Source organism: Zootoca vivipara, chromosome Z1 (assembly GCF_965207765.1).
Source record: "Zootoca vivipara chromosome Z1, rZooViv2.hap1.1, whole genome shotgun sequence".
Lineage (NCBI taxonomy): Eukaryota > Metazoa > Chordata > Lepidosauria > Squamata > Lacertidae > Zootoca > Zootoca vivipara.
In genome coordinates, this window is record NC_142583.1 from 8790871 (window position 1) to 8805818 (window position 14948).

Below are 14948 nucleotides of genomic sequence, written 5' to 3' on the forward strand. Positions count from 1 at the left end.
CACAAACCTCTAAACAGTTACAAAAATAACAAAACAATAGAAGTATCAGTAAAGAACAAGTATATAAAGGATTCAATATATGAAATAAAAGCTAACAATAGCCAAAAAGAGCTAAAACAGATGTAACTTCTATATGCAAACAGCTGGAGGACCAAGTTTGGCCATGCCTGGACGGAAGTGTTAAGCAAGAGCCCAAAAGAGTGCAGCATTTCTGTTGTCAATAGGAGGGGGGGGGGTTTCAAAGTGTAGATGCTGCCACACTAAAATATCAATTTCTTACAAGTGCAGAATGGGTCATATGTGGTAAGCTGTAACAGTGCCAGTTCTGCAGATAGCAAAGCAATACCACAAGTAAACTTGTCCCAAGCTGTTAAGGGCTCTTTATATCAACTCCTTGAATTTGGCCCAGTAGCAAAGAGGCAACCAGTGAGCAGAGGTGTCAAGAGGCTGACAGGGTCTCACTGTGCTGCAGCATTCTGTACTAACTGCTGCTTTTTATAAACACAATAAAAAAGAAAGCATTTAAACTATCTGGGGAAACATCTTGACTATTTTTGTAGGCAAGATCTACTGTATCCAGTTAACACGCACACAGTTTAATGTTAATTGGAGTTCAAATAATATTAACTAACACAAAACAGTATATAAAGACACTTGCAAATATGATATTGGTCACTCAGGAAGTACCCCCTTATGATACATACAAACACTGCAACATGTTTCATAGTCTGCCTATGTTCACCGTTTGTGATGCAACATAGGGACCAGCTGCTTAAAAGGGGGGAAATAATTCTGTATGACTGATAAGACTCCCGTGTGTGAATCAAACAGGCTTTTTGGATGCCAGCCATTATTAACAACAGTAAATACTTCCTATCATAATATGAAAGGTTATCCTAAGAGGATATGGTACCATCTGTACAATCATGAAATATCTTTCCTACAGAAAACAGTGGCCACACTGAAAGCTTTCTTGAAGTGTAAGTAAATATTTTTCTGGGGAAAGTTCCAGGGAAAATTGTGAAAGAAACATTCGACAAAGGAAAACCCTCAAAGAGTTGCACAGTATTGCTTTAAGCACCATCTGCAGATGTTCTGACAGTATAAACTGTTCTAAGCTCCGTCCTCTTTCAAGGTTACTTCTATATACTGTATAATATATTTTCAACAGATTGTTGCTGAACATTTCACCTTGTACAGCATTGAAGCCTCCAACCTGGGGGAAGGAGGGATTATACATCACACACTAAGAAAATGTATAAAGTAGAAGACTATTTCTTTTTAATGAGACCTTTGAAAACATACAAGATTCACGTTTTATTATCTGCATTTCATGAGCCAACTAAGTAGCAACTTTATGCTGAGGCTTTGCAGCAGTATGATTAATAGCATTAATGCAAGCAAATATTGACAGAGCATAATTAGATATAATTTTAAAATGTGGGGCCTATTTATTCCACTTTAATATTGCCTTTCCACCAAGCAGCTTAAGATGGTGTGTACAATTCCCTTGTTTTGCACTTTTAGCCTCAAAACCACCCTGCCCAACTACAAAGCCTAGTAGAGATGGGCTGAGATACAGTGACTAGCCCAAGTCAGTCAGCTTTCTGCCTGGCTCTGACTCTGCACTTGCCTCTGGCCTTTTGATTCTTATCTGTCTATTGTCTCTTGCCTTTTGTTCCTAGTTTACCTGATCCAATGTGAACTTAACACCAGTTGCATCCTGTCTAGAACCTAGGCCAAGACCTGACAAATCCAGACAGCCTGCTCAATTACAAAGGCAGAAAGTTCATTTAAATTAACTGGTAGTGTGTCAACTCAAAACAATCAAACCACAAACATCAAGTCTAGACAGCAGAATCCTGCCTCCTCATACCCCCCCCCCAACCTTCTCCTGTTGGCTTCTTTCTTTTCGTAAGGCAAATAAACTGGCTTTTTTTAAAAACAAGTTTGAACAATTTACTGCCCATATATCAAACTTCTTGTTTGATCTTCTTGCAAACAAGAAGATCAAACCTATCCATTCTTAAGGAAATCAGCCCTGAGTGCTCCCTGGAAGGACAGATCCTGAAGCTGAGGCTCCAATACTTTGGCCACCTCATGAGAAGAGAAGAATCCTTGGAAAAGACCCTGATGTTGGGAAAGATTGAGGGCACTAGGAGAAGGGGACGACAGAGGACAAGATGGTTGGACAGTGTTCTCGAAGCTACGAACATGAGTTTGACCAAACTGCGGGAGGCAGTGCAAGACAGGAGTGCCTGGCGTGCTATGGTCCATGGGGTCACGAAGAGTCGGACACGACTAAACGACTAAACAACAAATATCAAACTTAAAAATAAAAAAATAAATGTACTCAAAGTAATTTTGGAGAACAGAAATGCAAATATGGTTTTATTACTACAATTACTACTGATATAAAGATTCTATAATGGAAAAATACTAACCATAATTGAATTACTGTATATGAATGGCTAGCATACACATAATATAGCTCTGGAAAGAAAAGTCTTGCATTTCTCAGTTTTGATAGTGGACTGTAGTTGGGGAAAGACAGGACTGTTAACACCATGAGATGCTGGAAAAACAAAATGAACTTTTCACTATATAGGCCCTATATAGGCACTATATATATATATATATATATATATATACTACCCGTGTTTCTCCGAAAATAAGACACCGTCTTATACTTATTCTTCCTCAAAAAACCCCACTATGGCTTATTTTCAGGGGATGTCTTATTTTTTATTAAGTATGGTTCAGTTTAACCTACAAGGTTAAACTGCCTATCAGTATGGCTTATTCTTGGGGTATGGCTTATATTCATTGAATGCTTAAAAATCCTGCTATGGCTTATTTTATGGCTACGTCTTATTTTTGGAGAAACAGGGTATATAGGTAAGGATCTCTGACAGATATTTCCACCCTTAAAAGGTGGAGAGGTTGTCTTACTCTGGAAGGTAAACAGGAAGACTGGCTGGAAGACACAAAGCTGCAAAAAGGTGTATAAACAAGGGTTCTGCAGGTCACCCAGAGTATTTGGTTCCAGGCAAAACAAATGATGTTGCACTTAACAGATGCAGGTTAGAATCCACGTTCATTCACAAAGCTCAGAGCCAAGATAGATCACATAAAGGACTTGATGATTTTATGTTTATTTAGAAGTTGCCCTGTTATCCCCAAAATTAAGTTGAAACAACAGCAAGGTGTGTGTGCATGTGTGTGCGCGCACCCCCCCCTTCTATGATGTCTCCCCAAACTAAATTGCCCTCCATCCCTCCCTCCCGCTATCTGCCATCCTACAGGGAACATACAGGTTTGCGGGACTGAGAGCTTGAGTGCTGGCACAAATAGGCACCTTGTCCTCTTGCTAAAGCCTGAAGAAAAGTTGCATCAAGACTTGAGGAAAGCCCATTTGTGGCAAAGCTTCATGTCACCTCCCAAGGGCCACCAAATTCATCTTGCCTTTCCAATACCAGCAACTGCATTGCTTCACTTTCCTGGAATGCTGCTTTAGCCACTGGAGCAGCTGCAGTGGGATGTGGCATCATGCTGCGAACCTACTTCTATCCATATATTTTGGGTTGTTTTGTGAATGGATTTGTTATGAAGAGGAATTTAACACCATGCTGTTACAAATGTTCTGTCAATGTAAGTATTTATGTAAGTATTTCTGCTTGCCTGGTAGAACAATCTCCCCTCCGCTCCCCTCACACTGTTTAGATTCAATTTGGGGAGAGCAGGGGTACCCCCTCACTGTGCTAGCAGAAGTTTTTGAACAGGCTTTCACTAGTGGGAACAGTTAACTGATTCCAGACGGTGATGTGGAATCTATGTCCGCCTTTGGGCATAGCTCCTACCCCATCCCAAACCCCTGGTAGTTTTTGGGATTCCAAGCAACCCAATATCCCAGCAGGCCACATAATATCTAATAATGATAACACTTGATGGGGAAGTGGATGGCAAGAGTATCAAATGTCTTTACAAAGCATGCTGTTTTGTTTGTAATTATGCTATATATTTTTGTGTTTTTATATTGTAAACCGTCCTGTGATCCTTGGATGAAGGGTGGTATAGAAATTTAATAAATAAAATATAATCAAGTCAGCTAAGTAGAAAATAAGGAACTGAAGGGTGAATATTTTCAATTGTTGTTTCACAGAACAGTTTCCTGGTCATTTTTCAAATTCAAGAAGAAACTAGTAAAGCAGTGGCTGTTCAGTAATAAAACTGTTCATTTGTATATACGTATAAAATTTTAGTTTTCATTATTCTTTTAATGCAGTTTTTTTTGTTCTATGGGCTAGAGTTTGTAAGGTTTAAGAAACTTTCCATTTGTGTGGGGGGGGGGTAATGACTGAATTTTAAGTTGGAAAATACTGAAAAATGACAATCAAATTAAAATCTGTAGTTCATGGTATTGTTCCAACTAGATATTTGTCAGTCTTTATGAGAACCACATATCCAAGGTTAGAGAAAGTAGCCAACTATACATTTGAGGCTTTATATTTTTCAATCTTCCCGGTCAGGGAAGTTGCTTAGGGGACCCAGGTGGCGCTGTGGGCTAAACCACTGAGCCTAGGGCTTGCTGATCAGAAGGTCGGCGGTTCGAATCCCTGTGACGGGGTGAGCTTCCGTTGCTTGGTCCCAGCTCCTGCCAACCTAGCAGTTCGAAAGCACGTCAAAGTGCAAGTAGATAAATAGGAACCGCTACAGCGGGAAGGTAAACGGCGTTTCCATGTGCTGCTCTGGTTTGCCAGAAGCAGCTTTGTCATGCTGGCCACATGACCTGGAAGCTATACGCCGGCTCCCTCGGCCAATAATGCGAGATGAGCGCACAACCCCAGAGTCGGTCACGACTGGACCTAATGGTCAGGGGTCCCTTTACCTTTGCCTATTTTTCAATAGTGGTACTAGTGTTTTTGAATATCCTCCCTGCTGGCATAGAGAAGACCTCACCTGTACTGGCAATCTGCAGACTCTTAAAGGTGCATCTGTTTAGGTGAGTGTTCCCTTTCCCTTGATCTTCCTGATCCAACTGTTATACCTGATCTTGTTTTAGTGTTTTGATGCATTTCTTTTAATTGTGTGTTTTAAATACATATGGCTTTTATAATTGATTTTATTCTTGTAAACCGCTCATCGTATTTTTTTCGCTCCATAGGACGCACCTAGTTTTTAGCGGAGGAGGGGTTCCGGTTTCCGCCTGCAGGAATGGCGGACCTGTTTTCCATCTCTCTGACCTTCGTAAGGAATTTGGCGGTTGCTAGGGGAGTAAATGGCAACCCCCTACCCTCTCCGGGGGTTACGGAGAGGGGCCGCTGGCCCGCGATGCCCCCAGACCCACTCCGACTGTTTTTGGAGTGGGGGGAGCTTGGGCTGAGCACTTACGACGGCCAGGACTCCCGGACGCTAATCTGCATGGCGGGGATTTCCATGGTTAAAGAAGATAATTAGGCTTAAATCTATGGACATACTTCAGAAGGAGGGGAAGAAGCGCTGTTTACTGCTGAGAATTTTAAGCTGCTGAGTGAGAGGAGTTAAAGAATGTACGGCATCTGGAAGAAGGATTGATGGGGACGGAGCGATAAGGGAAGCAAGTTTTTATTTTTTCTTCATATTGTTGCCTCGTACCTTCCCGGACGCGATGTCCTGGCTTGTTTGGAGTGAAAGAGAAGCAAAAGACTGTGTGAGTTGAACTTCATAGCTGTTGTTACTGAGCATATTTCTTAAAGATGTGAAGTTGCCGATGAGAAAAGCCCCCCCCTAGTCAGACGGAAGGAGCTCTGGACGCGTTCGGAGGATTTATGAGCTGTGACGCACTTTAAATTGGAGCAGCGACCTGAAGCTAAGTTCAGCTATAGGGCAAGGAGATCCATTAATTTACCAAGAGTTCATGGTTGGATGTTTGGGTCTCCTGCCTGAAAAAGCTGTAAATTCTATAAAGATAAATAAATCGTAAATCTTCATGGCTATGAGAGAAAATGAAAGTGATTTGAGCCTTTCAAGATGACGCTGCTACTTCGTCGCAACAGGGAGCTCCACTAAGAAGATTTATGGGGAGGCTGGACTGATTAACTCACACAGGAGAAAGAACATCTGTGAAACTTCGTTTGATATTTATCTCAGCAGCTGGAACAATCGGATGAAAGTGGAAAACACCTATGTGACTGTAAGGGGAAGATTTGGAATATTATGAGCTTGGAGGACGATTTGAACTTTAGAAATAAGACGGCAGTGGACAGTTGCGAGGAATTCCCAATTTCTTGAAGCATGGGAACCCAAAAATAAATTATTCAGATGATTTGGCATAACATTCGGTTTGATTGATATATATATGTGTATAATTTGAAATATTGAATGTGATATAATTGGTTTTAATTGGAAAATTAATAAAAATATTTTTTTAAAAAAAAATTAATAAAAAATATTTTTTTTTTTTTAAAATAATTTTTAGCGGAGGAAAACAAGAAAAAAAATATTTTGCTTTCTTGAATTGTCTTAGGCATAGCAGCCAACTCCTACCAGTAGAGGCCTAGGTGCCTCCCCCCCCTTAAATATTTGAGGAAACTTATTTTACAAAGGGGGAAAGCTCCATTTTTTTTAGGATCAGCTCCAAGTTGTGCAGCTTTTTTTGCAAATGGGAACAGCCCCATTTGGGGCGGGGGGGTCAGCTCAGAGTTGTGCATCTTTTTTGCAAAGGGGTTTTTTATGGGGTTCAACTTACAGTTCTGCAGCTTCTCTAGGAAAGGGACCCATTTCTACAGTTTCCAGACAGATAACCTAATCAGCCAGTCACATGTCTCCCTCTGCAGACAACAATTGAGGCCTAGGCAAGGGGCCAGAGGAGTCCGGAAGGGAACTAGCTCCCTTATCTCCCTCCCCATCTCTTGCAATCAGCTGCTGAGCAGGTTCCTTTCTCTTTCCCTCTTGTTAGCCTTTAGCTCTTTCTTTTTTTTCTTTTTTTAAAAAAGCACGATCTGCCTTTAGCCCCTGGGCAATTTGGCTCCAGGGACCACACACTCGCTCCATAAGACGCACAGACATTTCCTCTTACTTTTTAGGAGGAAAAAAGTGTGTCTTATGGAATGAAAAATATGGTAGTAGCCATTCTGTCGTGCAAGTGATGTATAAATTAATTAATTAAAAATAAATGAAAAACTCTCACAGCCCTAATTAGGGCTGGTACTCAACTTGACTACAAAAAAACTGTTTGCCACCTCTGCAACTTGATCTTTTGGAGTGGCTGGAGATGGTTCTTTCACAATAGCTGCTTTGTTAGATCAATCCCAAGAGTCCTTCAATTTCCTGCAGCAGCTAACCAAATACTTTTCAGAAGCTTACACAGTACGATGGTGGGAAGTATCCAGTTGTTTGTCTCCACCATACAGTACTCCGGGAATATGGATTGTAATCTAGCCACTGGCAGATCTATTCTTTCTGAATTTGTCAAATCCCCCGTTTTAGAGCCATTCAAGCTTGCGGCTTTCACTATATCCTGTGACAATGAACTTCCTTAGTTAATTATATGTTATATGAAATACTTCCTTCTGTCTTTCCTGTACCTACTGTCAAACAATTCCATTTGATGTCTCACATTCTATTATTCAGAGAGAAACTCATTCACACTACACCATTCCTTCTTTCCCAGTACAGTATATTACAAGCCTTAACAGTCATGTGATCACCTAAAAGTTGTGTCCTGTAAAGCATTACCAAAGTAGCAGGAACACTTGCCAGAACTGACAAAGAAATCCATCCTCTAGACAATCCTATAAACAAGTGGCAGTCTTTCCCAATTCTGAACAAGTTACACACACCATATATATTCCAAATGTACCTCTCGCTCAGGAGCTGATTTTATTAGTAGCGTGAAGAAACATAGGCATTAACTTAAAGGCCTAGTAGTTCATAGCATTCACTCCAAAACCATTTTTATTACAGTGCCATTTTCCTCCTGCCATAAAGAAGAGTTACACTTAACACAACCAACCTTTCAACATAAATGACCAATACAATGCCTGTATCAATTATTGGGTGCCATATTGCAGTCAGGCAAATAAGGTGAGCTTTGTATTTTTCTGCCACAAGTATCTAGCAACATGCACCAAATGTTGCCATTACTACAGTGTTAAATTTGGCCAAATTTCAAATTGGCATGAAATGTAATTTCAGATGTAATGGACACAGAAATCTCTTTCTGCATGATTTATGGAGATTCTTTGATACAGAACTTACATCGTTCTGCATAGAACATAAAAATTAGCTGCCAAGAGCTACATCACTATTATTTTACTTCATATGCCACCTCCCCATGCCTGCCAAGTCCCCTCAACACACATGTATAAGATGCAAATTCCAAGTTGATATTCTGGTAGTCACTGTAATGAATAGATCTGTAAAGGTTACCAGAGTGCTAAAATGTTGCTTATATATAACTGCTATAACTTCAAACATTTCCAATAGCTCCTGACTTTTCTTTGGTTATGGAATAATATCCCATACTGCCTCTTTGAAATGGATCTTGCACTTAAAAAATAATAATTTGAATAGTTAGTCTAATCAACATGTTTTAAAATAATCCTTACTGTGATGTAACAGGTATATAGCCTAGACAAGGTCTCTTTAGCCTTTACAGACCCAGGACCTACTTTTAACCCAAATGTGCATTTGAGGACCCAATTCTTAATCTTTTACCATATATTTACATACTGGTAGTGTTCCTGTTGTGACCCACCTTGGAACAGGCTGTGACCCACTAGAGGGTCCTGATCCACCAGTTGAAGACCAGTGGCATAAGCAATGTTTATAAAATTGACAAAACCTTAGCATGCATATTTCCCCATTTATCTTTCTTATCCTAAAACTTACCAATAGTTTTTTAAAAATGCATAACAATAGCATTTGTTGTTCTTAATTAAGATAGTTAATATACTCCTAACCAATCAAACATTTTAAACCTCATAAATCTGGGATATATTGGAATTATTCTGATTATTCTAAGTACTGTATTGGGGTTGTCTCCTTTATTTTAGCCTCAGAACAATGCTGCGAGATAGTTAGATATATTATATCCATTATGCTGTGATACTTAAATGTTCAGAGAGTATCCATTTGAGTTCTGGATGTTGGTGGCAAACCAAAGAAGACTGGTGATCACCATCATACCCTTTTGGTAAGCTACCAAACATTCTAGTCCAGGCATCCCCAAACTGCGGCCCTCCAGATGTTTTGGCCTACAACTCCCATGATCCCTAGCTAACAGGACCAGTGGTCAGGGAATATGGGAATTGTAGTCCAAAACATATGGAGGGCCGAAGTTTGGGGATGCCTGTTCTAGTCACACATTTATCTTCAGCTGGTAGATTGGGGCAAACAGGGGGATTGTGCTCTAACATTAAGTGAGTCACACCAGTGGCATCTCTGTTTATTTGCTTTTCTTTTTTAACTGAAAAGATGGTGAAAGAAAGGAGAAAATGGGAAACAGAAACAAGACAAAGGTATATATGGCAATATATTGATACCACACAGGTGTCTTCATTGTATTCTTTTTGGTGCCTGCTGAAGACATTCTTTATTTAGACACGCCTACCCAGATATTAACAGGGACGCGGGTGGCGCTGTGGGTTAAACCACAGAGTCTAGGGCTTGCCAATCAGAAGGTCAGCGGTTCGAATCCCTGCAACAGGGTGAGCTCCCATTACTCGGTCCCAGCTCCTGCCAACCTAGCAGTTTGAAAGCATGTCAAAGTGCAAGTAGATAAATAGGTACCGCTACAGCGGGGAGGTAAACAGTGTTTCCATGTGCTGCCAGAAGTGACTTAGTCATGCTGGCCACATGACCTGGAAGCTGTACGCCGGCTCCCTCGGCCAATAACACGAGATGAATGCCGCAACCCCAGAGTCGTTCATGACTGGAATTAACTGTCAGGGGTCCTTTACCTTTACCTTACCCAGATATTTAGAAAAAACAGTAGTAAAAGTTTAAATTTGTTTTAGTCCATTTCTATTGCATTTTTAACTATTTGCATGTTTCAAATTACGGTTGAAAAAATGTTTTTGGTTGATTTTTTAATTCTTTTCTTTTTGTAAACAGCTTTGAGAGGCTCCCACCACCACCACAATCAAGTGCTATATAAATTATACACACTAACTAAAATAAAATAATATTTTTTTAAAATGAACAAAAGGCTGCTGGATGGTAATTTTGGTCAGATTCAGCAGAGGAAAAGGCTTTCTTAGATGTAGGTACCTGCAGTAAAGCCAGTATTTCCCAAAAAACACTGTGGGTGGGGTGTGAATTGGGAGGGAGGGAGGAAAGAAGTTGTTGTTATTTACTTTATTTTCAAAGTGCATGTGCGAAAGAGTGTTACTGCACCATTTACTACAGGGAGACCAGGCATCTTCCATACATCCCTTTTCCTGTATGCTGCCTTTCCATAATGAGAAACCATGCTCAAGTGGGAAGTGGGAAGGAAGACGTTGTTATCAGTATTTACTTCATTTATAAAGTGCTTGCATGAAAAAGCATTATTACACTGTGTGACAAAAAAACAATTATGAGGGGGAGACCAGGACACATCACTTTATCTGTATGCCACCTTTCCATAGCTAAAATGCCATGCTATGGTGTGAGGCGGAAGGAGGGACGGAAAGATGGTGTTATGGGGTTGTGCAAAATATGGTGTTATGGGGTTGTGAGAAGGAGCACTATTACACAAAGTGACAAAAAAAAACAATTAAGAGAGGGACACAGGACATCTTCCACACATCCTAGGGTTGCCATATTTTGAAGAGACCCACAATTGTTATTTTTATTTTTTGGACCCCTGACCGTTAGGTCCAGTCGCGGACGACTCTGGGGTTGCAGCGCTCATTTCGCTTTACTAGCCGAGGGAGCCGGCGTACAGCTTCCAGGTCATGTGGCCAGCATGACTAAGCTGCTTCCGACGATCCAGAGCAGCGCTCGGAAATGCCATTTACCTTCCTGCCGGAGCGGTACCTATTTATCTACTTGCACTTTGACGTGCTTTTGAACCGCTAAGGTAAGTTGGCAGGAGCAGGGACCGAGCAACGGGAGCTCACCCCGTCGCGGGGATTCAAACCGCTGACCTTCTGATCAGCAAGTCCACATAGGGGAGGATGAAAGTCCAGGAGATTCCTTGGAATAATGTTTTTTATGATAGATGTTTGATGTATCTCTGTTAAAGTTGAAAAATCATGTGTGTGTGTGTGTGTGTGTATGTATGTAAAAGGTAGGACACCGCTGGATGGGTAAGGCCAGTCAAAGGCAACTATGGGGTTGCGGCTTTCATTTTGCTTTCAGGCCAAGGGAGCCAGCATTTGTCCACAGACAGCTTTCCGGGTCATGTGGCCAGCAGGACTGCTTCTGGTGCAGGCCATGCTTCTGGTGCAACGGAACACTGTGACGGAAGCCAGAGCACACAGAAACGCTGTTTACCTTCCCACTGTAGTGCTACCTATTTATCTACTTCCACTGGCATGCTCTCGAACTGCTAGGTTGGTAGGAGCTGGGGCAGAGCTCCCCTCCTTTGCGAGGATTCTGATCTGCAAGCCCAAGAGGCTCAGTGGTTTAGACTACAGCGCCACCCACATCCATACATATATACTGTATATATATATATATATATATATATATATATGAATGAAGGTGGTGTTATAGGGGGTGGGTAGGCAAACTAAAGCCCGGGGGCAGGATCTGGCCCAGTCGCTTTCTAAATCTGGCCCACAGATGGTTCTGAAATCAGCATGTTTTTACATGAGTAGAATGTGTGCTTTTATTTAAAATGCATCCATGGGTTATTTGTGGGGCACAGGAATTCGTTCATTTATTTTCCCCCAAAATATAGTCCCCCCCCCCCGCCCCCAAGGTCTAAGGGACAGTGGACCGGCCCCCTGCTGAAAAAGTTTGCTGACCCCTGTTATATAGGGGTTGTGCGTTATTAGCTGAGCGAGGGGAGGGGAAAAAACCAATCACGAAAGGGAGACGGGGCATCTTCCACACACACAATCACCCCACCACCTTTTTATCTGCACGCCGCCTTTGGCACAGCCCGAAACCACGCTGAAAAGGCGGCATGAAGGGGAGTGGGAAAGAATCATAAACAATGAGCCAAACACACGGGGGGGGGGGAGCACGGCCGAACTGAGCACTACGGAGAGAAGGAGAAGAAAACAACAACAACAACAACAACAACAACAACACAGTATATAATAATAATAATAATAATAATAATAATAGATTTTAAAACTTGCAACAACAACAACAACAACAACAACAACACAGTATATAATAATAGATTTTAAAAGTTGTCTCCATCGCAAGGACCAAATCCCACTCCAAGCGGACCCCGGCTCTCCCCAAACCCATTTCCTCGGCGTCGCTTACTCACAGGGTGACCGTCCTGTTGGGGAGACCGCCGGGGTCCGGGACACGGGCCAGAGCCAGGCTGCTGCAGACCACCTTCCCTCCGACTCCAACTCCCGCTTCGGCCGGCGGAGAAGCCTTGCTCCTGAGGCGGCCTCCGCCTCCTCCTCCTCCGCCGTCCTGTTTGCAGCCTTCGGGCAGCCCTGAGGAGCCTCCGCCTCGCACCAGCGCCAGCGCCGCCGCCAGCAGCACCAGCGGAGCTCCCCGGCTCGCCATGGCCGCCTCCCTCGAGCGGGGGGGGGGGACGGACCCGCGGCCGCCGCTCCCCCGCCGCCCCGGCGAGGGAGCGAGCGAGGCCTAGCGGCGCGGCAACCCGGCCGGGGCCGCCATGAAGGGATTGAACCAAGGAGTCGGCGCCAACAGCCGCTCAGACGACGCGCCGCGGCCGAACCGAATCGGCACACACACACTCACACACCCCACCTCACGCACGACGCCACGCCCAGCGCGCGGGCAGCAGGGCGCATGCGCGAGCGAGGAGGACGCCGAGCACGCGCGGTGAGGCGCCCTGAAGCCGCCGCGGGTGCCCTGGATCTGAGCAAGGAAGGGCAGGAGAAACCAGAAGTTTTTCCAGGTTGGAATGATGGGGTGTGTTTTTTGGTGTGCTTTCGTTCCAGTTTTGCAATTCCGTTTCTGGGCTGCTCTTAGCGAAGGGTGCGGGTTGGTTTCCGCTGGTGGGTTTTTGTTTTTAAGGGTTTTCAAAACTGTTTGCTTTTATGTATTAACTTTGTATTGTTGCAATTTGGAGTTTATCTAGGCCTTTCTTAGCGGAGGTTGTGCGGGTTGGTTGTCGCCCATGGAAATTTTTAAAGGGTTTTCGAAACTCGTGTTTGTTTGTTAAATTTGTATACCTCCCTTCACCTGAAGATCTCAGAGCAGTGCATTGCATAAAAATACAAAATAAAAACATAAAATAAATAAGAAGGAAAGAAGGAAACAAACCCATAACCCTCGTTTCCCGCAAATAAGTTTTGCAGCTTGTCCATAGGTGGTGTTATATAGCCTTTTAAACTCCCGGTGTGTGTGTGTGTGTGTGTGTGTGCGCGCGCGCGCGCGCACACACACACATCATTCTTTTTTGTTCGTTACTATATTGGCGCAGCAACAAAACCACTAGCATATTTGCAAAGGTAGGCAGGGTCAGGTATGTTGAGATTCCTGCATTGCAAGGCTTGGACTAAATGACCCTTGGGGTGCTTCCGGCTCTACAACTCTGTGATTCTGTACATTTTTATGTTTTTCTATTGTAAACCACACCATGACCCTCAGATGAATGGCGGGTATAGAAATTTAATAAATAAAATTATAGTCTTTTGTTATGTTGTCCTTCTCCCCTCTTGATGTGTCATTTCCTCTCTTTCCCTCCCCCTTTTTTATTACCGTATTTCCCTTCTTTCTTTTCCACAAGAATCATAGAATTGTAGAGTTGGAAGGGACTCCAAGGGTCATCTAGTGCAACCCCCAAAATCTCAGCTGGATGATACATGGTATTCAAACTCTGCATGAAAACCCCCAAGGAAGCACAGCCCATCACCTTCCGAGGGAGTCTGTTCCACTGCCAGACACCTCTTAACTGTCAGAAAGTTCTTCCTGATGTTTACCTGGAATCTCCTTTCTTGTAATTTAAATCCATTGGTTCTCATCATACCCTCTAGAGCAGGAGAAAACAAGCTTGCTCCATCCTCCATGGCTATCATATTGCCTCTCAGTCTTCTCCTGTCCAGGCTAAACATACCCAATTCTCTCAACTATTCCTCATAAGGCTTGGTTTCAAGACCCTTTTATCATCTTGGTCGCCCTCCTCTGCAAACATTGCAGCTGTTTAAGGGTGCTTGATGTATTATGGTTTTGCTACACATTGTTGCAACAGAATAGTAGTTACAGTATATTCCTGCGTAAGACTACTTTTTAACCCAGGAAAATCTTCTCAAAAGTCAGGGGTCGTCTTATACGCTGGGTCGTATTTCTTATACAGTGAGTATATCCCAAACTCTATATTTTAACTGGAAAAGTTGGGGGTCGTCTTATACGCCCAGTCGTCTTGTACGCCGGAATATAAAGGTAAAGGTAAAGGGACCCCTGACCATTAGGTCCAGTCGTGACCGACTCTAGGGTTGCACGCTCATCTCGCATTATTGGCCGAGGGGGCCGGCGTATAGCTTCCAGGTCATGTGGCCAGCATGACAAAGCCACTTCTGGCAAACCAGAGCAGCACATGGAAACGCCGTTTACCTTCCCGCTGTAGCAGTTCCTATTTATCTACAGTGGTGCCTCGCTTAACAAATGCCCTGCTTAATGAAATTTCCGCTTAACGAAAGGTTTTTTCTAGTGGAGGTTGCCTCACTAGACGAATTTGTTTTATGAAAAATTCGTCTAGCGAATCGCGGTTTCCCATAGGAATGCATTGAAATTCAATTAATGCGTTCCTATGGGCAAAAAAATAAAAAAAAATCCAATGCATTCCTACGGGATTTGCTAGACGAATTTTTCGTTATAAGAAA

At 42.8% G+C, this 14948-nt stretch overlaps 2 protein-coding genes across 5 annotated transcripts in view; one reads left to right on the plus strand and one right to left on the minus strand.

Moving 5' to 3' along the window:
* Nucleotides 1-12859, minus strand: part of ADGRA3 (adhesion G protein-coupled receptor A3) — a 47159-nt gene extending 34300 nt beyond the window's left edge. Inside the window, exon 1 of the mRNA XM_035112025.3 lies at nt 12413-12859. Within this exon, the coding sequence (XP_034967916.2) occupies nt 12413-12663 (251 nt within the window). The 5' untranslated portion in view covers nt 12664-12859. The remainder of the gene's footprint in view (nt 1-12412) is intronic.
* Nucleotides 12860-12913: 54 nt separating this feature from the next.
* The window catches only part of LCTL (lactase like), an 88849-nt gene continuing 86814 nt past the window's right edge, over nt 12914-14948 (plus strand). For 2 of the 4 annotated variants that reach the window (XM_060278946.2, XM_088658328.1), the window contains exon 1: nt 12916-13021. The gene's annotated coding sequence lies outside the window, so the exon portion shown is untranslated. Of the gene's footprint in view, nt 13048-14948 lie in introns of all 4 variants that reach the window. The other 2 variants (XM_035112077.3, XM_060278945.2) reach the window with 2 other exon arrangements.